General features: G+C 51.4%; 2 protein-coding genes across 4 annotated transcripts in view; both read right to left on the bottom strand.

Annotated features, from left to right (window-relative positions):
* Slc41a3 (solute carrier family 41 member 3) overlaps window positions 1-679 on the bottom strand; it is a 44,646-nt gene extending 43,967 nt beyond the window's left edge. For 2 of the 3 annotated variants that reach the window (XM_050160312.1, XM_050160313.1), the window contains exon 1: window positions 557-679. The gene's annotated coding sequence lies outside the window, so the exon portion shown is untranslated. The remainder of the gene's footprint in view (window positions 1-556) is intronic. The other variant, XM_050160314.1, reaches the window with a different exon arrangement.
* A 6,939-nt stretch (window positions 680-7,618) lies between these two features.
* Window positions 7,619-21,533, bottom strand: part of Aldh1l1 (aldehyde dehydrogenase 1 family member L1) — a 47,171-nt gene continuing 33,256 nt past the window's right edge. The window contains exons 17-23 of the mRNA XM_050160223.1: window positions 17,383-17,476; window positions 15,955-16,054; window positions 14,469-14,567; window positions 12,493-12,658; window positions 10,113-10,218; window positions 8,434-8,633; window positions 7,619-7,901 (exon numbers count right to left, since the gene is read on the bottom strand). Coding sequence (XP_050016180.1) covers window positions 7,846-7,901; window positions 8,434-8,633; window positions 10,113-10,218; window positions 12,493-12,658; window positions 14,469-14,567; window positions 15,955-16,054; window positions 17,383-17,476 — 821 coding nt within the window. The 3' untranslated portion in view covers window positions 7,619-7,845. The remainder of the gene's footprint in view (window positions 7,902-8,433; window positions 8,634-10,112; window positions 10,219-12,492; window positions 12,659-14,468; window positions 14,568-15,954; window positions 16,055-17,382; window positions 17,477-21,533) is intronic.

The following is a 21,533-nucleotide window of genomic DNA, read 5'->3' as shown; positions in this document are numbered from 1 at the left end:
CAGGGCACCCCACGTCAGGCCTCTCTGTATTCCTTTGCATCCATGGTTCTTAAACTACCACGGTACCAGTAGCGTGAGGCCAGCTTCAGGAAGCTGCGCAGGACCACCCCCTAGATTTCTGGGTCAGGCTAGATAGGCTGCAATTCTAAGTGGTCTCTGGCGAAGAAGCAGTTTGAAAACCCCGAGTTTTTAAAGCTTTCTAGAAACGGTCTGGTAGACTGAGGTATCCTCCCAAGTCTGAGCTTGGCAATCTCGGGGGTTTCCACTGAGCGCAGAACTCGCTAAGCCTGCAGTGTGATTTGCAGGGATGTTCTCTGAGTGCTAAAGGAGTCAATCACGAACCCTAGAGTCAGGCACCCCGGGGTTCATCACCAGCATTGGGAAGGGATGAGCGGGGCTGGTCTCTGAAGACCTTTGGAGCGCGCGAGAGAGACAGACTGACCGCTCCAGTGTGCCGCCTGCCAGATCCTGCGTCCCACGCCCCTTCCCGAGGCCCGTAGGGCTCCGTTTTCCCACGGTTTCCCTGGCTCCCAGTCCAGCTCCGGGCCGCGCTTACCGGTCCTCTCCCGGCCGGCGGCGAAAGCGAGGCGGCGGGGCGCGCGCTGGGTACCGCGGAGGCCTGCGGCGGGAGGAAGCGGGAAGGGCGGTCGGCGAGCCAGCCCCGCCCTGCCCAGGCGCCCGGACCGAGGGGCGGGGCCGCATGGGGGCGGAGTTTCAGAAAGGGAGGGGCTGTGTGGGTCGGCCTCGTGGGCGGGGCTGGGTCATGGGGTGAAGCTTGAGAACCTAGTTTTTAAAGCTTTCTAGTGAAGGTCTGGTGGACTGAGGCATCCATTTAACTCCCGAAGACTCCCAGCTTGGCAAACCCGGTGGTTTCCAAAGAGCACAGGACAGCTCGCTGAGCCTGCAGGGGTGTGTGCAGGGAGGCTCCCTGGGTGCTGAAGGCGTCAATGACACGCCTCAGAGGAGGGACCGCTGCGGGGGACGGGCAAGGAGATCTGTCGGGATTTGGGAGGACTCTAAGTAGGGCGGTGCCACGGTCAGGGGCGGGGCCGGGCAGCCGAGTTGTGTCACTGGCCTACAGCAGTGCAAGGCAAGGGCCAGCTTTCCTCAGGGTCCACACCTGCTTGTTTTGTTTTCAACGTGACATCTCTAGATGTTTCACCTTTAAACACTTGAGTATGCGTCGTGAAGTTCTGTCCTTCAACGTGGCTGTGATGCTCTCACACTTATCGATTGGTAATTCCCAGTCCTCTGCAGGACTCGTTGTTTGACTCAGAAATGACTGAGAGTTGTAGACAGGATATGGCTGTCAGGGGACGGGGTCCTCTTCGCCTGCAGGGGTAACTGTGGGCTGCCCAGGCTGACACAGGCCTGGAAGACCCAGTAGTGGTGAGCCTCGGTGGACACCAGCTCCTACAAACCGTCCAGTACCCCCACCCCCACCCCACCCCTGTGACTACTCTCTATTGGTTCAGGAATCCTGAGCCCTGGCTGGATGCAGCCAATTGCATCTGCAGAAACCTGCTGTGCAAGACTATAGCTTTTAAGAGAGAAGTAAGATACAAAAGATACTAAAGATACTAAAAAGGGCTGGGAAGATGCAACTCAGTGTTAGACAGGCCAGTTCCTGGATTCTGTCCTCAGCAAATGAAAAACAAAACAACATAAAAAAAATAGTAGACAGCATTCCACATGCTAGGGGAGATTACAGACTCGATTTCTTGTTTCCCAAATATATGCATTGAATTCTGAGCCCCCAGAGCAATGGCATTTGTTGTAAGGAGGTACAATGAGTAAGAGAGGTCATAGGATGCAATCACAATGGGACTGAGTCCTCCCAGGAAGAGGAAGAGACCCCACAGGGCATGGAGGGAAGACAGACAGGAAGAAGTATGACCAGAAATAGCCACCCCCCGCACCTTGATCTTGAATCCATGCTGGTCTGCTTTCTTTTACCATAAAGGAGAAAGGGTTTATTTTGGCCCATAGTTTTGGAGGTTTCATAAAGGTTTCACTAGGGTTTTATCCCTGATTGAAGCGCTTTTGGGAGCTGGCAGAACTATAGGGAGGCGGGCTAGTGTATGGGGACCAAAGTAACTGGTGTCATGGTCTTAGAGGGAACATTGGGCCTCAGCCCCTCCTCCCTGAGACAAGACTCTGTGCAAACTCTTTGCTTGGAGACTGACCCAGAGAGCACTGTGAGAGTGAAGAGGGAGGCAGGAAAATGCAAACAAGAGGTTCACTACAAACAGGCCAACACGGTGAGCTCTTAGAGCCACTCTGAGGGCTTCTGGGCAACTCAGAAGTATCCTACCTGAAGTCCAACACTACCAGTCATCACATGTGACTGGTGCTCCTTGGGGACAGAGGTCACCAAAAGCAGGCAGGGGCAGATCAGGGTGTCAGCAAGGCTTCAGAAAGGTTTGGGGACATCAGCAAATAAACAGGTGCAATGACAGAGGAAAGCACAGTTTTCAGGACTCTGTACCATGTGTTCTGCCTGCCACTCATCCTCACTCAGCCTGGGCTGTGCAGAGCTGATGCCCTTTTATGGGTGAGTGAGCCAAGAGGCAAGAAGTGCCCATTTGCCCAAGGCTACATACACTGCCTTGGCAGAGCATGCTGCCTAGGCTCAGCAGTCTGGGCTGAGCCTAAAGCCATGGCTTTCTTGAATAAGGCTGTCTGTCCTGAGCAAGTGAGTTGGTGAAAGAAAGGGATGGGTGGGTGTATGCATGGATGGATGGGTGGGTGGGTGGGTGGATGGAGCTGGCTGTTTTTGATTGTCCAGTTCCTGTTAAATGGTGATGGCTCAGGGCTGAGATGGGGTTCGGTGCCAGAGTGCTCGTCCAGGATACTCGGGATCGGATCCCATACATAGACACACACACACACACAAAGACACACATGCAGAGACAGACACACACATGCATATTGTGCATGCGTACACATGTGTATGCATGTGCTCGTGCGTGCGCGTGCACACACACACACACACACACACACACACCAACTATCCTGTGGATAATCTGTCTTTTTTATTTTGAAATAAGATCTCACTATGTAGCGCTGGCTGACCTGGAACTTGCTATGTAACCCAGGCTGGCCTCAAACCCAGAAAACCTGAGTCCAGCTCCTGAGTGCAGGAATTACAGCTATGCAACACCACACCCGTCATCTCTTTTCAAATATTAAATTTAAAATATTAATTTCACATACAAAATGGGAGTAAACTTTCCCCAAACAAAATTTTCTTTCTGGTTAGTTAGAAGATGCTTTAAGTCACCCAGGGTGGCCCCTCACTACTCCCCTCTGATACCCAAGAGCTAGCTTGGAATGCATTCCACCCCCCAAGCCGGTCCATCGAGGGCACAATGCCATCCCTGGCCTTTGTTTATACACTTGGGGAAGTCAGTCCACTTTCACTGCTTTTCTGTAAGGTCAATTGGCCTCCTGAGGATCTCTGCAGACAGCTGAGAACAGCCCCACAAGAGGCCCTGACTAGCATTGGGTTAGGCCAAGTATGAAGCAGATCTCACCCTAGCCCGACCCCTAGTCCTTCCTGGCAGCTGTGCGTGTGGCTGAGTGCTACCAGGAAGACAAAGCTGTCATTGAGAACCCACTAGTAATTTGCAAAACCATAAGCAAGAACAAAATTTTCATGCTGCAGTGGTCATAGCACTTGGACCATGGCACCACTGACGCAGGGGTGGCCCACATTGCTTTGAAAGGCTGGAGTGGGCAGAGAAGGCATTGTAGTTGCTGTTCTCAGGCAGGAAACTGAGGCTTGCCCGACAGTTAGTGTCTGGCAGTGCTAGGTTTGGAAGGTAAGGTATGCTTCTGACTCATTAGCAAGACCCTCTTTACAGATCCTGGACTAACCCCGAACTGCCTAACCTTTGGAAACAATGAAAAGACTTACGCACTTCTCAGTGTGGACTCTGCGGTGGCTTCAGCAGTGCTGTTGTGTCTGTCTGGAGGACAAAAGTGGAAGCCAGGAGCTTGTGGGCCACGGTAGGGACAGCTCACACATAGGTACTGCTGCCGTCTGGAGACCTGACTCACTTCGATCTTCAGGGACAGCACCCGGGCAGCTCAACACCCCCTCATCTCTGGGCTGATCTGAGGCCTTGAGGAAGCTGACCTGACGCTAAAGATAGGTTTAGCTGACTGCACACAAGGAACTGGCAAGGGGAGGGTATACCAGAGCAGCTGGGAGAGCCAGTACATAGGGTCTCCTCATGGAACACCGGCATTTCCCCTCAGGACCTTGCCAAAGGCCTGATTATCTCATGTTTGGGGGGCAGTAGATTATGAAAGAAAAATGCCTGATCGGGAGGCATTTGTTAGGGTTTCTATTGCTGTGAAGAGACACCATAACCAGGGCAATTCTTAAAAAAACATTTAATTGGGTGGTTTACAGTGTCAGAGGTTCAGTCCATTATCATCATGGTGGGACACAGCAGTGTGCAGGAAGACATGGTGCTGGAGAAGGAGCTGAGAGTTCTACATCTTAATAGGCAGAAACAGGAAGTGATCTGTCTCACTAGATGTAGTTTGGGCATAGGAAACCTCAAAGCCCAACCCCAGAGCAGAGCAGGGATTTAAAGTCTAGCCTGAGCCTAAAACCGTGGCTTTCAGTGAATAAGGCTGTCTGTCCTGAGCAAGTGAGTTGGTTAAAAGAAACAAATGACACACTTCCAACAAGGCCACACCTCCTCCAAAAAGGCCACACCTCCTCCAAAAAGGCCACACCTCCTCCAATAAGGCCACACCTCTCATTAGTGTCACTCCCTTTGGGGGCCATTTTCTTTTCTTTTCTTTAAAAAAAAACCCTTTATTTACTTTTATGTATGATGCTCGATCTGCATGTACACCTGCATGCTGGAAGAGGGCATCAGATCCCATTGTAGATGGTCGTGAGCCACCATGTGGGTGCTGGGAACTGAACTAGGGACCTCTGGAAGAGCAGTCAGTGCTCTTAACCACTGAGCCATCTCTCCAGCCCAGCCATTTTCTTTCAAACCACTACAGGATGTTAAACCCTGTGACATATTTTAAATGTCATATGGAACACACACAATATACACACATGTGTGAGCACACACGTGCACATGTATGCTGAGGTTAAAACCCAGAGCCTCTCTCACCTAGATGACTGCTCTTCCTATCAGTCATCAGATAGGGATGAGCTATCCCTGCCCCAGGAAGACCTTTAGATGGCTGTGGGCATGTGGAAAAGGCTGTAGACTGGGCTGCTTTTATTTCCAGTCCAGCTGAATGTGAACTCTGGGTTCGCAGACTCAGCTTGCCTTCCTTGAACATGAAAAGCCTGTGTGTGCCTCCAGAGGCCCTCACGGTCAGAGGTCAGCACGCTAGCATTATCATTTGGAGGGACATAATTCTGTCCATAGCAGGCAAGGCCCCGTGAGCCCCATCATAGGACAGCAGGATGCAACACCCTCTGGTGGACGTGTGAGGGACAGGTGGCTGTGTCCAACCCAGACCCCAGAGCCTACCTTGACTTCCTCACCTATCCTACCACACACAGGCTTGCTGGTTGGCCAGAGACTCTCAGACCATCCAGATGTAAGGAAAGTAGGGTTCGGGGACAGGAGGGAGGTGGTGGTTGGAAATGACGGGGTGGTATTTAGTGTCGCTAAACGACACCCTTAAAAATGGGCACAGTGGTAAGTCCTTAACCACAGAGAAACCCTGTCTCGAAAAAGCAAAAAAAAAAAAAAACAAAAAAAAACAAAAAAAAAAGAAATGAACAGTGGAAGCACGCCTTTCCCTTCGGTGGGCACCAGGAAGCAAGGATGGACATACCCAAAGCAGGGAGGGGACCTGCTGGGGAGGCAGGAAGGAAACAGTCCAGAAGCACTCCCCAACACACACACACACACACACACACACACACACACACACACACACACACACACACCAGAACAAGCCTCGCGGAGGGAGTCACACATCACGTTTCATAGACCTGTAAGAAGACCTCTGAGAGGCTACAACATCAGCATAGTGAGCCCTGGGCGCAGCCCATCTCACCCGTTACGTGGGGTAGAGTACCCACACACGGGGTATGGATTTCCCATTAGCAACTGGTGTGTGTCCCATAGCTGTGATCTGGGAGTTAAGGCCCTGGGGCCAATTCCAGGAGACTCAGGACCTGGGTTTCTGACAGTGAGTCACTGCATAGCATGGGCTTCAAGGGTTTCATGATCTGGGAAGGGAAAAGCAGTGTCATAGCAGCCGCAGGACCTGAGCAAGCTAGCATCTCTGCCTCAGTGGTCTAGTCATTCCTTCTTCCCTGGACCACAGCATGCACAATACTGATGTGTGGGGAGGACTTAGAGGCCTGCATGGCATCCAGCACTCACCAGTCTAATGTTGTTCCCATTGCCTCTACCAGTGCTCACACGCGCTGTCAGAAAACCTACCGTTCTATGTCACCTTGAGTCTGGGATAAGCTGAGAACTGTGCTGTCAGGCAATGCTGTCCCTGTGCACAACAGCAGGCATGAGGTGGCGGTACAGCTCAGGAGTGAGGGCTTGCTGCTTTACCTGATTCCCTCTACCCGCGTCTGCAAGCCCACAACTGCCTGCAACTCCGGCTTCGAGGGTTCTGATGCCCTCTTCTCTTCTTGTCTGGTATCTGCATGCATGTGCACATACACACAAACGCACAGACCAAAAAAGTAATAACCTTTTTAAAAATGAGTACACTGATTGTCTTAGAGAACACATGGCCAGTGACGGTGCCACCGTGAGCCACTGTCACTTCACTCCAGCAGCGATGCAGGGGGGTTTCCACAGCTCCACCCGAAATCCAGGAGTGATGTGCTTCCACCACATCACTTATGACATGATAGGACAGGAACTCCTAAATCCATCTTCTGGGACCTATATCAGGTATGTGGCTTCCCACTGATCAGGAGTCATTATGAGACTTGCACTGTGCCTAAGGGATGGGCAGGGATGTGGAGCAAGGCTAGGTCACCACATAGGCCTGGTTGACCTTTCCCAAACCAGTACAGGTCTCTAGGTCACTCCCTGCCTGGTCAGGGGATCTGAGGAAGATCGGAGAAACCTTTAAAAATGTTTGGACCCAGAAAGGCAGAGCCAGAGAGAGGTGATAGTGGTTGGTATGTCAAGAAGGGTGAGCATATTGGAGAAACCAAGGCAACGGGCAAGTCTGTGGTGTGTGGGACCTTCAGGATGAGGGTGTAGGGAAGAGGGCCTCGGGTGGGCACACAGGTGGCAGAAGGCATGTGCTCCCGGTTGAGGTGGGGTGGTGTAAGATGATGAGAAACACAGATGGTAGAAGACAGGGGTGCTGCCCAGGACTTAGATGCCAGGCAGGGCGAAGCTCCCGCCGCAGGCTCCAGTTCACTGAGTGACTGGTGTCCTTGCAGAGGAGACCGGGCTGCTTCATGGCCCAGGGCTTGTCCCCCACTCCCGGCCGAATCCCCCTTCTCAGTTCTTGCCGTTGGAGGAGGGTGCTGACACACGCATTTCCTTCTGTGTACCCGCTAAGGTTCAGTCTCTGCAGGCCAAGTGACCCGGGGTGACTGCTCCTTCTGGGGCACCCACAGACAGAGCGGTGACACAAAGTGCACGCTACCCCTGCTCACATCTTTATTCATCCTGGCCATGACTGCCCACTCCACTTGGAGCCACTTCGGATTGCTCCGAGAGTGTCCCGTCATCCAGCGGCGCAGGGTGATAGCTCCAGAGACATAAGGGGGTGGTGCTGTGACAGAAGAATTCTCAGGCACCAGACGGGGTCCAGGGTCCCTGAGGAGAGGCCAGCAGGATACAGAAGCACCATGGAGACCTGGCTTCAGTACTCAAAAGTCACGGTCTTGACCCGCAGGTACTCGTTCAGGGCTGCCTCTCCTACGAGAAAACACACACCGCTGGGAAACCTACCGCTGTTCCTTTCAGGGGACCCCTGAGAAGAGTACGCCTGTGGGCAGCCTCGCTCTCTCCACAGATGAGAAACCAAGGCCCCAGGGAAGCCACATACCCAACCCAGGTCTTCCTGTAGTAAGCTATGGGTTTGGACTCCAGTGCAGGCAGGGGAATGCAGAACCAATCTGGGGCAGCCATTCTAGAAGCTTTCCTGCCTCCCTACCATTGCAATGGTAACTCAGGTAGGATGGGTGCCCTGCTGGCTACCAGCAGCCAAGAAGTTGTCTTCCTGCCTACCCTGTATATATATATATCTACTGTATATATTCTTTCTGCTCCTGTGTGCTGTCTCAGCAATGGCATTGGTCCCAAAAGGTCCCCCTTCCCAGCAAGAACTGAGCTATCTTGTCCAATGTGACACCCCAGCACTGGGGACAGAACCTGGCACTTGGTGGCCTTTGGTGGGTGTTTGCTGAGTGAATACATAAAAGTAGCCCCAGTGACAGGGTTTAGTTACCCAGATCTTTGCCAAATCCAGACTGTTTGAATCCTCCGAAGGGCGCAGCCACATCTGTCTTGTTGTAGGTGTTGACGAACACAGTGCCCGCCTGGAGTTTGTCACTGACATACAGGGCCTTGTTGATATCCCGGGTGAAGACACCAGAGGCCAGGCCAAACTCTGTGGCATTGGCCCGAGACAGCACAGCATCCACGTCTCTGTGGGGGAAGTGCAAGAACTCCCTGAGAGATGCTCTAAGAACCCATTTTTGGACTGGGAACGAGGGAAAATCAGAATCTGCTTCCCCAAAGTGTCTAAGCCCATGCTCCTCGGTCAGGAGACCCCAAAAGGAAAAACCTGTGCTGAGATTGCAGAAGGGGCAGCAGAGAGAAAGACGAGGAGGGTCGGGGGCATAGTTAAATATTCCACAGAGCAGATCTGGGCAGGGGGCCTCGTGCAGGAAGGGAGCCCAGAGAGGCAGCTTTAGGCAGAAGTATACTGAACATTCAGCAGACATAAGACCTAAGAGCTGGGGTCTGTCCACTGCACTCAGCATCAGCTGGTGATGGTAGTCACATCGTGACAACTGGTGAAAAAAGGTGAGGATGAAAGTGTCATTTGCCTGAAAAATGAGTGAGGAAAAGGTGTGGCCGGTCAAATGTGTCCACAGAGCTGTAGTTCCTTCACAGTGAGTGGACCCTTCCTTCTCTTTAACCTGGTGGCCCGGATGGCTCCTGGGCTGGGGTGTGTTCTGAGGCTAGCTCCTGAGGAGCTTGGCTGCCTCCAGCTGGTTCCACAGGACCTGGGCTCCAGGCCAGGGACCTGACGCTGTCATGGAGAGATAGCCCAAGCCCTGGCGAGCTTCCTTTGTACCAGGTAAGTCCAGATGTAGCACAAAGCTGAGACAGGCTCACTCCATCCAACCAACCTGAAGCATGGGCTCATTCACGATTAAGACCCAGTGCCACAGTGGTCCCAGGCCATTTGGACAGGACCAGGTTAGGTCTCAGCAGGACACTATAAGAACAAGACCCGGTAGGCTGTAAGTAATACCTGAAATGCAGGACAAACACAGGGAAGCCGGGACATGCAAGGAAATCGCCTTTTATTCATCTAGGCCTGGAGGCCATCCTGGCCCAGGAGAGGGAGGGCAAAGGGAGCCCCGTGTTCTTCAAGAGGCCTATGCAGGCAGCCCAGGCACTGTGTACAGGCTCTTCACTAACTCGGTTTCCTTCTCATGGACCATCTCTGACAGTTGATGTCAAAACTCCAGACACAGAGAAAAAGCCCTGAGATGCTGTAGGATAATGCTTTTGTACACTGTAAAGATTTATTAATCTCATACTGGTTTAATAAAATGCTGATTGCCCATTAACCAGGCAGGAACTATGGGCGGGGCAACCAGACTAAGAGAATTTTGGGAAGAGGAAAGGATAGACACAGTCACCACCCAGATGCAGAGGAAGCAAGATGAGAATGTATCACTGAGAAAAGATACCAAGCCACATGGCTAAACAGAGATAAGAATTATGGGTTAATTTAAGTTGTAAGAGGTAGTGAATAATAAGCCTGAGCTAATAGACCAAGCAGTTTATAATAAATATAAGCCCCTATGTATTTCTTTGGGACTGAATGGCTGTAGGACCTGTAGGGACAGAAACTTCCATCTACACTGAGAGGTGTGGTGAATCACATACCCATCAGCAAACCGAGAGATGATCATGATGGGCCCGAAGGACTCCTCTTTAGCAATGTACATGTGGTCCTCCACGTTGGTGAAGACGGTTGGCTGAAAGAAGAAGCCTGTAGGGCAGACAGTGACCTGAAGCATGTAGGAGGTGCAGGTCCCTGACTGTTTCCTCCCTATTCTGGTCAGGGCCTGGCTCACTCAACACTCTTTTCACTATAGACCCAGGTTCCTCATCCTCTGCCTTTCAAGTAGAATTGGCCAAGAAGAGTCAGCTCTGATCTGTCCTATTCTTGAATGGGTTCTAGAAAATTCCCCACCGTATTGTTCAGAGAATAGATGGGCCGTCCTCATGTTCCCGGGGGATGTACTAGCTAGCCCCACTGGATCCTTCTCTCTGCTCTGTGAACAGTGCTTACCCCAAACTTTGCAGCCCACTCCCCTGCTAGGGCTTGCCATGCTGTCCCCAGCCTTAGGGAACTCGCACACTGGTGATACAGGGAAGTTTGCTTCACATGAGCTAAATGATGAGTTGTTCTCTGGTTGGGACACTGGGGAGCAGTTTGCCAAGCTGAGGAGCAGCAAATACAGAAGACGAGAAGCATCTAGAGAGAGTGCAGGAGATGGCTGGTGGGGGCGAAGGGCAACTCACACCGTCTGCAAATGAGGCCACGGAGGCAGTCGGGGAACTTGCCCCTGAAGCATTGGAACCCAAGTACTGAGCACTGGAACCCAAGAACTCTCATGGGGTGAAGAAACAAAGGGTCAGTGACTCCCGGGGACACTTGGCAGGATAAGCTGCAGAAGGGTGGCAGGGATGCAGGAGAATCAAGGTATAAATGAGGTGCCAAACTTAACAGGACCAGAAGAGAATGAAAATCAAGGGGTCAGAAAGAGGGGCGTGTCCTTTCTTCCCCGCTTCAATTCCATCAGCTAATGAGAGCCTCCTCTGTGTGGGGCTCCTTACGGGGTGTAAAAGGCAGACAGCAAAGGCAGGCAGGGTGTGGAGCTGCTGGGCTGTGAGCAGGCAGCACAAGGCTCCATCCATGTGGCTTCTGCTCCCCTGGTTTGAGTGCTGAGAGATTTGAGAACTGAGTAGATTACAGAGAAGCAAATGTGTCGGGGACAGACACTGCTTGTTTTAATAAGAATGGGCCCTACAGGCTCATGTATTTTAATGCTTGGTCCCCAGCTGGTGGAACTGCTTGGGAAGGACTAGGAGGTGTGGCCTTGTTATGGAGGTGTGTATCTGGGGGCAGGCTGCAGGGTTTCAAATGCCCACAACATTCTCGGTCAGCTCTCTCTGCCTCATAGATGCTATCTCAAGATGTGAGCTCTCAGCTACTGCTCCAGTGCCTTAACTGCCTGCCTGCTCCATGCTCCCCACCATGATGGTCATGGATTCACCCCCTTAATCTGTAAGCCCCCAATAAACCCTTCAGTAAGTTGCCCTGGTCATGGTGTGTTCACAGCCATAGAAAAGTGACTAAGACATTCAGTGAGATGATTATTGAAGCCAAGTGCCTGGTGCCATTCAGGTACCTAATTCTGGCTGTGTCATGAGCTCTAGATGGGTGACCTGAGCCATGTGTCTATGAAGATCTGCACCATCTCAAAGATGGGCCACTCCAGGCAAAGGCTCACTCCTAGCTGAGGGCAGCTGGCCACCAGTGGTGGGACACTGTGGCATTGCCACCTGTTGCCTAGCAACTAAAGCATTCCCCGGAGGGAGGAAGGAAGCTCACAAAACTCAAGCAAATGACCTGAGATAAGGCCCCTGCCACCCGCCCACTAAGCAGTGAAAAGGGAGACGAGATGGCAGTGGAGCTGCCTCCAAGTTGTTCCAGGATGCAGCTTTTGGGAGTCGTCACCCAGGCTCTGTGCCTTTGAGCCAAGCATGCTCCTGTGAGTGACCCCAATAAAATCACTGGCTCACTAAGCTAGATATGGACAGGACCATCTCTTTTGGTGGCCACTGGTGCCCTATCTGGGGCGAGTGGACATTGGTTCATGTCTTCCCAGCAGTTACACAACACACAAAACAACTGCTCAGAAGAGAAGCCAAAGAGTGAGAACCTTGAGCTCAAGTCAGAGGAGACTGACGCCACGGCGCAGTGAGGCAACAGCAACACCTGCACAGCGGGTTACACCAGCACTGGGGAATGTTCTGGACTCCTCCCTCACCTTCCCAGTTCCAGACCTGGGTCAAGAGGGTGACCAAACAGCCAAGGGCCATTACATCCAACATCCCAATTTGAACTGGAGGCCTGGATCCTGACCACACTGGTATTTGGGCTTTCAGCTATGTCCAGTTAGGGCTGGGTTTGAAAACCAGAGGTCTAGTATTTGCTGCCTCAGTTTACCCAAGCGAGATGGAGAACTTGACTGACCTGGTCTCGGGACTTGGTTCCCACCACAGACCAGTGTGGCCCCTTCCTTCACACCACGCTGGCAATACTCCACCAGCTTCTTCAGGTGGGCCTCGTGGTTCTGCGGGCCATGGTTGGTGTCTCTGTCCAGGGGGTTGCCGATTTTCATCTTCCCCACTTCCTCCACCTGCAGAAAGTCCTCGGGTCAGGTTGTGCTTAGTGCCACAGTCAGTCCTGGGACAGCTCCCACCTCTGTGGTTTATACCGGTCACAGGTCCTTGAAGAATGTGTGGAAGCCATTTCCCAGCTAAGGGGGCTTTCCCAGTCTGACTCCAAACCTATCTACTAGTGGAGTCTCAGTGACAGACAGAGGGACATTGAACAGAGAGAAGGGTCCAAGGCTCAAGTCTACCTTCCGCTGCTTTCATTTTCCTCGGCTTCAACAAATCATTTGGGAGTGGCCCCCTCTGGGAAGCCCGCTTCTGTCACCTTCAAAGTAAGCCTGGGCTTTGGACGTAAAGATGCTACTGGGGTATCACTGCGGAGTGACAGGAGGTGACCTAATGACTCTGGAGTTTAGATGTCAGAAGGACAGAAAATGAGTTGGGGCACACAAAGATGTGTAACTCCAGTTCCAGGGGAGCCAGTGGCATCTTTTGACCTCTGCAGACACCAAGCATGAAGTGTACATACACACATTCAGGACAAACACATATCCACATAAAATAATCTTTTTTTAAAACAATGAATCAGTATGTAGGATGAAGAAAGAAAACACAGTTGCACAGAATCAATGGCCAATCATTCATTCGTCAATCAATGACCAATGACAGATCTGTTGGCCTCTGGGAAGGTCTGCCCCAGTCCTTCTCTTGTGTGGCCTGGCTCCCAGGCTCCTGAGCTGGAGTCTAAGGATCAGGCAAAGTTGTGACCACCCTCATTCACTTCAGGGTTCACCCTAGCCTGGATAGACTGTGAGCCAGGTAAGCTCGGCAGCTACTGGGTGTCAGGTGTCATTTGTCACACAGCAGTGTGTGCTCAGCCCTTTCCTGTCCTTGTCACCTTCATACTCAGACCTATTCCTGACTATTCTGGTTCAGTCCTGGTGTTGAAGGCTTGGTTGCCAACCGGTGCCCTTCCTGTAACTTTAGTCTAACAGTTGGAAGTTGTCCCTCTCTGGTTTTATGTTAGAGAAGTGCCCGTCTGTACCTGCCAACCTCACAGGATGAGGCTGGTCACAATGATGCCAGTTCACAGAGAACCCCCAAAGTCAAGAATTAAAGACATTCCTTGCTGGGGCTGGGGCTCAGTGGCAGAGCAATCATCTCACTAGCCAAGGCCCTGGGTTCTAGCACCACAAACAAACAAACAACAAGCAAATCATATAGTCCAACAGGGCCAAGAAGACCCATTTGTTCCTGGAGCTGGCCTCAGTCTGCCCTTTGGGATTTTGTTATATTACCCAGTAACTGCAGTGGGAGCTGCTGCTTGGCATCTGTCGGTTCCCCGGAAGGTGGCAGAAGCTGCCTCCCTCACCAAACGACCAGCTTGCAGCAACCATTGCCTAACATTAGGGGCATGGGCAAAGTCTAGACTCTTGATTCTGGGCACCTACACAGGGTACTTCCTGCTCCAGGGATGCTGCCAGGGGTCCTGAGGCCAGGTCCTTGCTCTCCTGGGCCTCCTATGACCTCACTTAAGAGGGTAAGCCCTTGTGAATCCTGTAAAGTTGGTCCTTATCCTAGGCTCTACTTTCAGAGAATGCTCCTTTTTGGTGGTTCTGAGAATGGGACCAAAGCCTGGGCAAGCGCTAGAGCTAGGTACCCTCTGCCCACAGGCCCTTTGGTTATGTCAGTTTGAGCTGAAGACTCAAGAGAGTTCTCCAAGGATCCTCTAGTGGGTGGTACCCAACGAGAGGAGCCCAGGCCCTCCTTACTCTGCACCACTGCCTCTCTCACAGCCTGCCCCTCCGGCTCAGACTCTAACCTGGAACTTACCACTTTCTGCACGAACTGGTCATGGATGGAGTCCTCCACAAAGAGCCGGCCCGCTGCAATGCAGTTCTCCCCTTTGTTGAAGAAAACGGAGCTCATGCCCTTCAGAGAAGTGCAAAAATGCCAGGTTACAGATCTCCAAGTGCTTCCGCCCCACTGCCCACCAGGACTGTTAACTCTTCTCAGGGAAGAGCGGGTGTGCCTGCATCCTGCGTTCCTCCCATGGGACAGGCTTTACCCACACTGGGTGCATAGGTCCTGTGCAATCCTCAGCCTGTAGAAGCAAGAGGTGGCGGTGGGAGTGAGGACACAAGGCCCCACATGATAAGAGGGAGCCACCTAGAGACTTCATTAGCATAAGGATGCTGTTCACATGACAAACAATGGAGAATAATATATCGGGTGAGTCTGAGCTTTCCTGGACCCCGGGTCCATGGGTAGACTCACTGGGTGGCCCAAAAGGTACCAGGTCTCCTTGGGACCCGACTGGAGAGGTCTTGGGATCAGACTGCGCATTAGCAGGGTTGGAGAGCAGGATGGAGAGGCACAGCCCTAGTTCTAGGGAAGAACGTGCAGGAGTGCAGGAAATCTGCTCAGACACGCTAGGAGCCAAGAAGCCGACAGCAGGAAGCCAAGGGCGGGGTGCAGAGTCCAGTCCAGCTCTTTTAGTCTGCATGACTCAGCCCAACAGTTGGCACAGGCCCCCAGTTATGTGCAGGGCTCCGAAGCAGCAGCCACACTTTGAACTGAGCCAAGATCCTGGACTGTCGGGCTCTTGGCAGAGATGAATAAGTAAGCTCCTGGTCTCCCTCAGCTTCCCACTGAGCAAGACTGGACTCCCTCTCGGGACTCTGTTGGGTGTCATGCCTCTAAGATAGTTGGAGACCTGGCTGAACGGGTCTGACTCATTTGCTCGCATGGGTGTGGAGAGCGTACCAAGGCATCAAGTGACACCAATGGCAAGAACCACTTCCACGTTCGTGGCATTTGCCACATGCTGTCACTGTTCTGAGGCCTCATTTGGGCCAGTCTAAGAGGCCACCACAGAGGGGTACTTTTCTGGCCCTGTACACACGGGTATGCCCAGTCCTGGCCTGTAGCTGCCCAGAGCATAGGTGGAAAGCTGGGCATGGGTGCACAGGGTCATTGGTCATTGGTCATGGCTGTTAGCGGGGTCATGCTCGAGAGATCCAGGGATACTTTGCTTTTCACCCATGCCAAGGCAGGCAGCCTTTTCATGTTCCCTATCTGTCCAGCTGGTTCAATGATATGACAGGACATGCTGGGAACACACTGTGGAGGGCATGCATCATCCTTGCCCACGGGTGCCTCTGGCTATGCTACCTATACTTGTGGTGACATCATGGATGGCTATACCAGGTTAGGTTAACCATGGTAGCCAAGAGATTCCCCCACTGCTATCCCTCTGCCTCTGGCCCAGGGCCTCCCACACTTCCGCCCACCTATTCCCATCCCTGCCCTATCTCACCATCTGCACGGCCTTGTTGAGGTCACAGTCAGCAAAGATGATAAGGGGCGACTTCCCGCCCAGCTCCAGGGAGACTTTCTTCACATTACTCAGGGCACAGCTATAGAGAACAGAGGGCGGGGGCTGGTGTCACATGGCCTGGACCACAGGGGCTTGTAGGTGGTGCACAAGACAAGTCCCAAGTTTGCTGGACTCCAAAGTGAAAACCAGACCCACCTTCTCCCCACCACCCACTCCTACCTCCTACCAGGGTGCCATTCCTATTCCCCTCACACCCAGGCCAGTCCTGGCCCTTCACACTCACTGGTGTCCCCCTCGGCTCCACTCTGTCCCCTTCTTAGGGTCATTTTTTGATCCTCCCATGGAAAACCCCCACCTCCCTGTGTCTGCCGGCCGCTGTGTCCCACTGCAAATTTATGAATGACTCCTCCCGCCCCACCCCCCCGGGAGAAGGCAGGCCTTCCAAAGAGCATGCATCAGTCTGGGTTCTATGGCATTCCAGTGCCTGGCACACAACAAGTGCTCCAGGAAATGCAGACTGAGTAGACCCTAAAGAGAATCATCCCTCCTCTGGGGTAGCTGTGGCCAAAGAGGGATAGCTCAGGGTTTTAGTGACAAAGCAGAGAGATGCAGGGAACCACAGACAATGTGTCCACGGGCAAGACTCATACTTGAGTGATGCCACCACCCTCAAGTAGGCACCAAGCATGACCTGGGAGAAGAGGTCGTCTTGTTCTGGACCACCCAAGGGTATGGGTCCCCTGCCCCAGCACTGCCACAGAGGACTCAGGGGAGCCTCGTGGATACTAGCGCCCTCATGCTGAGACTCTGAATGGACAGTCAGGTATACGCACAGAAGTTACACTCATTCAGCTGCTCCCACAGCTCATGTATGTCAAGGTCTAACACCTCGTAAGCAGGCTGTGGATACTCACATTGACTAGGAAACTCTAACAACGGTTGTACACATTCAGCATAAACAAAGTTGATTTTCTCAAATAATTCCAACCTGCAGCTGTTTGAATCCACCATGTGGAAGCCACAGATACAGAAAGCCAATTGTAATGGATTCCATTTAACCTAACTTACCAGAAACATCGCCAGGTCAGCTTGCAATCAATATAAAAGTTATGAATAAGTACATTTTAGTGTGTTGAGTCATGTAACCTCAAGTCAGGACCTCTAACTTCTAGCACTACTGGGATAGGAGGTAACATGGGACCAAGACCCCCCGGGTTGTGTGACCTCCACTAAACAGCCCCACAAGCCTCTCAAGGGCTTGTGGAAAACTCAGCATCTGTTTTAACATGACTTCTGGAGGTAGCTATGCTCACCAAAACCCAAGAAGCAGGACCCAGCTTATGGGATGCATCATCTATACCCAGACACCACGGCCTGGAAGACCTCTCCTCCCTGTACCCCACCTACCTTTTCATGATGTGTTTTCCCACCTCCGTGGAACCTGTGAACCCTATTTTCCTCACATCAGGGTGATCTGAGAGTCTCTGGCCAACCAGCGAGCCTGTGGCAGAATAGATGAAGTCAAGGTAGTCTCTGGGGTCTGGGCAAGGCACAGTCAGTCACCTGTTCCCCGCACGTCCACCAGAGGGTGCTATATCGTGCTGTCTACGTGGTGCCCCAGGATGGGGCTCACAGGGCTTTGCCCTGCTATGCACTGATATCTGTCCCTCCAAATGATAATGCTAAAGTACTAATCCCAGAGCGTCTGAATGTGAGAGCCCCTGGAGGCGGGGTCTCTGAAGGAGTCATAGGATGGTCCCTACCCTATGTGACTGCTGTCCTTATATTGGGGTGGTAATCAGGACACAGATCTACACAGAGGGCTGACCATGTCGGGGAACAGATACAATGGCATCTCCTATGCAGGGAGAGAGGCAGCAGAGGATGCTGCCCTGCCAGCTCTTGCTTTTGGACTTGCGGCGCCCAGGGCTGTAGCCACAGCTGCTGATGAGAAAGCCCCAGGTTCAGCACCTCATTATGGCAGTACCAGAAACCACGCTGTGCATGAAGTGTGGGAATGAGGGGTGACTGGAGGTCACCTAAGCTTGGTGGCTTTCAATTGTCAGAGTCAACACTGGGTGTGGTCCATGGAGGAGCATCACGGACCCACCTTTAGGACGCTGCTGGCCTAGAGTCTTGCCACCTCTGCTTACACGGCTGAGTTCCAGCCCGACCCACACCACACCTCCCTCCTTCCTACCCCTCAGCCTGACCAATGGCCAAGTCCTTGATATCCCTCCAGTCCTTGATTCCGTGAGATCAAAGGGTGGGTTACCCTCTAGGGATCAATAGAAAGCCCTCCCTTAAGCCCCCAGGTTCTTTCTTGACAATGGTTTCTGCCCTCACATTCTCGCTCCTGACCCTCCCCATCTTGGCCGTTCTTGCAACACTGAAATACCCAGGGCTAGCTTGGCTCTGGGCTCACACTTCTCCTTTTACAGGGCTTCCTCAGCTGATCATGCATGGCCACCCTTTGACACATTACCTCCTAAATCTGCATCTCCTGCCAAACTCCTCAGAGTCTAGGCCATCTATCATTCCCAGCCTACTCAGCCTCCTGCTTGGATGGTTTAGGGCCTCTCACATTCAATGCCTTTGTAAAAGTGCTTTTAATCCCCTGCTCCCTGCCCCCAATCCCAGGGCTCTACTATGGTAAATTGGCCACTCCACACAGCAAGCATATTCAGGAGGAGAACCTGGGAGTTGCTGATCTCAATGTTAATTCCATTTTGACAGTCCTGTTAAATCACTACTTAAGGGAGAAAATGTTTGCAAAGTTGTATGTGACCAAAGGACTCATATCCAAAATATGTAAAGTATTAACAAATACTACAATAAGAAAACAAATGATCCACTAAAAATCAGGCAAAAGATATGCGAGATTCCTCCCCAGATACACAGAAAGCAAGCAAGCATAAGAAATAATAACACTGCTTTTGACAAGGTCTTGCCGTGTAGCTCAGGGTGATCTCAAACTCAAAGTAAACTTCCTGGCTCAGCCTAGCAGGTACTGAGTCTACAGTTTGTGCCACCCCACAGATTTCAGTAGCATCAGAAACCAGAGGCCAGAAACTCACATGGAGTGAGAGAGAAAGTACATGGGGGACACGGGTAGGCAGGTGGGGGACGCAGGAAGGCAGGTGGGGGACATGGGGAAGGCAGGTGGGGGACATGGGGAAGGCAGGTGGGGGACACGGGAAGGCAGGTGGGGGACACAGGGAAGGTCTGTGGGGGACCATATTGAACAGACTGCAAAAAGCCCAATTTGTAGCCAGCAGTTTCACACCTATCAAAGCCATCTAGGTCTTTAAAAGAGGAAAAGAACATCACTACACAGACAACTGAGAGGTCTGTGGTAAGCCGGAAAAATGCTGAGGGAAGCTCTCAGAGAGGAAGGTAATGGTTAGAATCAGTATCTGACAGTGGTTTGAATTTATTTATGGGGGTGGGTTGTGAATGGGTTGGGGGTGGGGTGGTGTGATGGGTGGTGTGTGGGTGTGGGTGGGGTGTGGTGGGAGATGAAGAGACTGAGACTTTTTTCCCTACAGCGTAGGGGTCAAATGCAGTGGTAGGCTATAGGGGTAGGGAGATATTGATGAGGTCTACTAAAAATGGGGGGTGTTATGGGGTGGAGGTGGGGTGTGATGGGGTGGTGTGATGGGGTGGAGGTGGGGTGTGATGGGGGTGAGGGTGTGATGGGGGTGTGGGAGTGGGGGCAGGAACCAAGAATACAGTTACTCAAACAGTATGATGCACGTTCCACTTCTCTTTCATCATTTAAGTGATTTAAAAGCAACCACAGAAAGTTTCATTGTTGTGCCTAAAGCAGACAGAAATGTGCCAGTTTAGACACCAGTAAGAGAAGTGGGGGAAGCAAACGAGAAAGGCATGGCGGGCAGACCCAGATCCATGGGAGAGAAGAGGGGCAGACAAGACCTGCAGCAGCTGTTCTCCCTTTTCACGTTATCAGACATGAAATGACAGACAGAAATATCGGTAGCTATGCTAGTTGCCACATCGCTGCACTAATGATCCGTGTGTGTGTGTGTGTGTGTGTGTGTATATGTGTGTGTATGTATATATGTATACATAGATATATATATATATACACACACACAAAAGGTAACAGCACAAAAGTGCCAGAGGTGTGGGAGTATACAGCAGGTGACAACTAGTATTCAACAGGTCAACCTACCAGATGAATAACTCTACAATGAGGAGCTGCACTTGGAAAAGACCATGGGGTCATTGTCTGTAAATGATTGGTTGCTTCTGTCTGTAATTTTTCTCATATATGAAAACATTTCTTCCCGAACAACAGCTATGGGTATTTTTCCACTGCTTGTGTGTTTCTCTTGTGAATATACCCCATCTACTGGTCACACATATAGCTGTGGATGGTCAGGAAGATGATTTCTGCTTAACTGTATAATTTCTGTACAGAAACAATACTAGGATTTTTTATTACTCAGACTGACATAGGAAAGTAATAGCATTCTCAGTCACAGAGGAAACTAATTTTAGACTTCAGAACTAATTCAAACCAAACTGGTTGTCCTAGAGATGAATACACAAGGACAGATTCCCAGGTGTTTATTGCTGATTCAGGGTCAGGCATGAAGCAACGTTAGTAGACATAACCCCTTACAGTAACTGACTTCTGTACATACTCCTAACCTCAAGGTTTAGCCAATTAACTATTCACTGCTTAAGTCCTGCATTTCAATGTCATTCTCTTTCTGGGAACCCTGTCCACTCAGAGCTACGTGTTTACTTTACTCACGGCCCGGTCAGCATGACCTCCCCAGAGAAACTGTGTGATCAGTATTGGCTCTGTTTCTTATTGTTTGCTCAAGAAGTGCTGTGTGACCCCGAAAATGTTATTCATATTGTCCAGAGGCTTTGCTTTAAAAGGAGAAATTGAGACATGTGTGTGCATGTGCGTGCGTGCATGCGTGTGTGCATGTGTGTGTGTGTATGTATGTATGCTGAAAGAGAGCTGGAGCTGAATGTGCAGAGAGAGGTGTGAAGACATGTAGCTGAGTGGGTAGAGAGAGACAGAAGATGTAGCTTACAGAAAAGAGGTGTGTGTGTATGTGTGTGTGTGTGCGCGTGCATGTGTATGTGTGTGTATGTGTGTGTGCTGAAAGGGAGCTGTGGCTGAATGTGCAGAGAGAGAGAAGTGTGAAGACATGTAACAGAGTGTGGGTAGAGGGAGACAGAAGATGTATCTGTACGGAAGAGAGGTGTGCGAAGGAAGAAGTACATGGCTGTGTGGAGAATGCAGCTGTGTGGAGAGAAATGTGGCTGTGCAAAGAAGGTGAGGGTGTGTAGCTGTGTGGAGAATATATGGAGAATGTGTGGAGAATGCAACTGTGTGAAAATAGATGTAACTATGTCTAGAGGTGTGTGGCTGTGTAGTAGAGAGATGTATGTATGCCCAGGGAGACATGTAACTATGTGGAGACAGAGATCTTCAGAAAGATTTTTCAAGATGAAGTAAAGGAGAAATTTACCATCAGAAAAGCATGTGTACTTCCTTATTTACCCTCGGATAG

This window comes from Alexandromys fortis, unplaced genomic scaffold (assembly GCF_014885135.2).
Source record: "Alexandromys fortis isolate MF-2015 unplaced genomic scaffold, M_Fortis_MF-2015_v1.1 scaffold_111, whole genome shotgun sequence".
NCBI classification, from domain to species: domain Eukaryota; kingdom Metazoa; phylum Chordata; class Mammalia; order Rodentia; family Cricetidae; genus Alexandromys; species Alexandromys fortis.
Note: the sequence above shows the minus strand (reverse complement) of the source record. Positions and strands in the feature narration are given on the sequence as shown.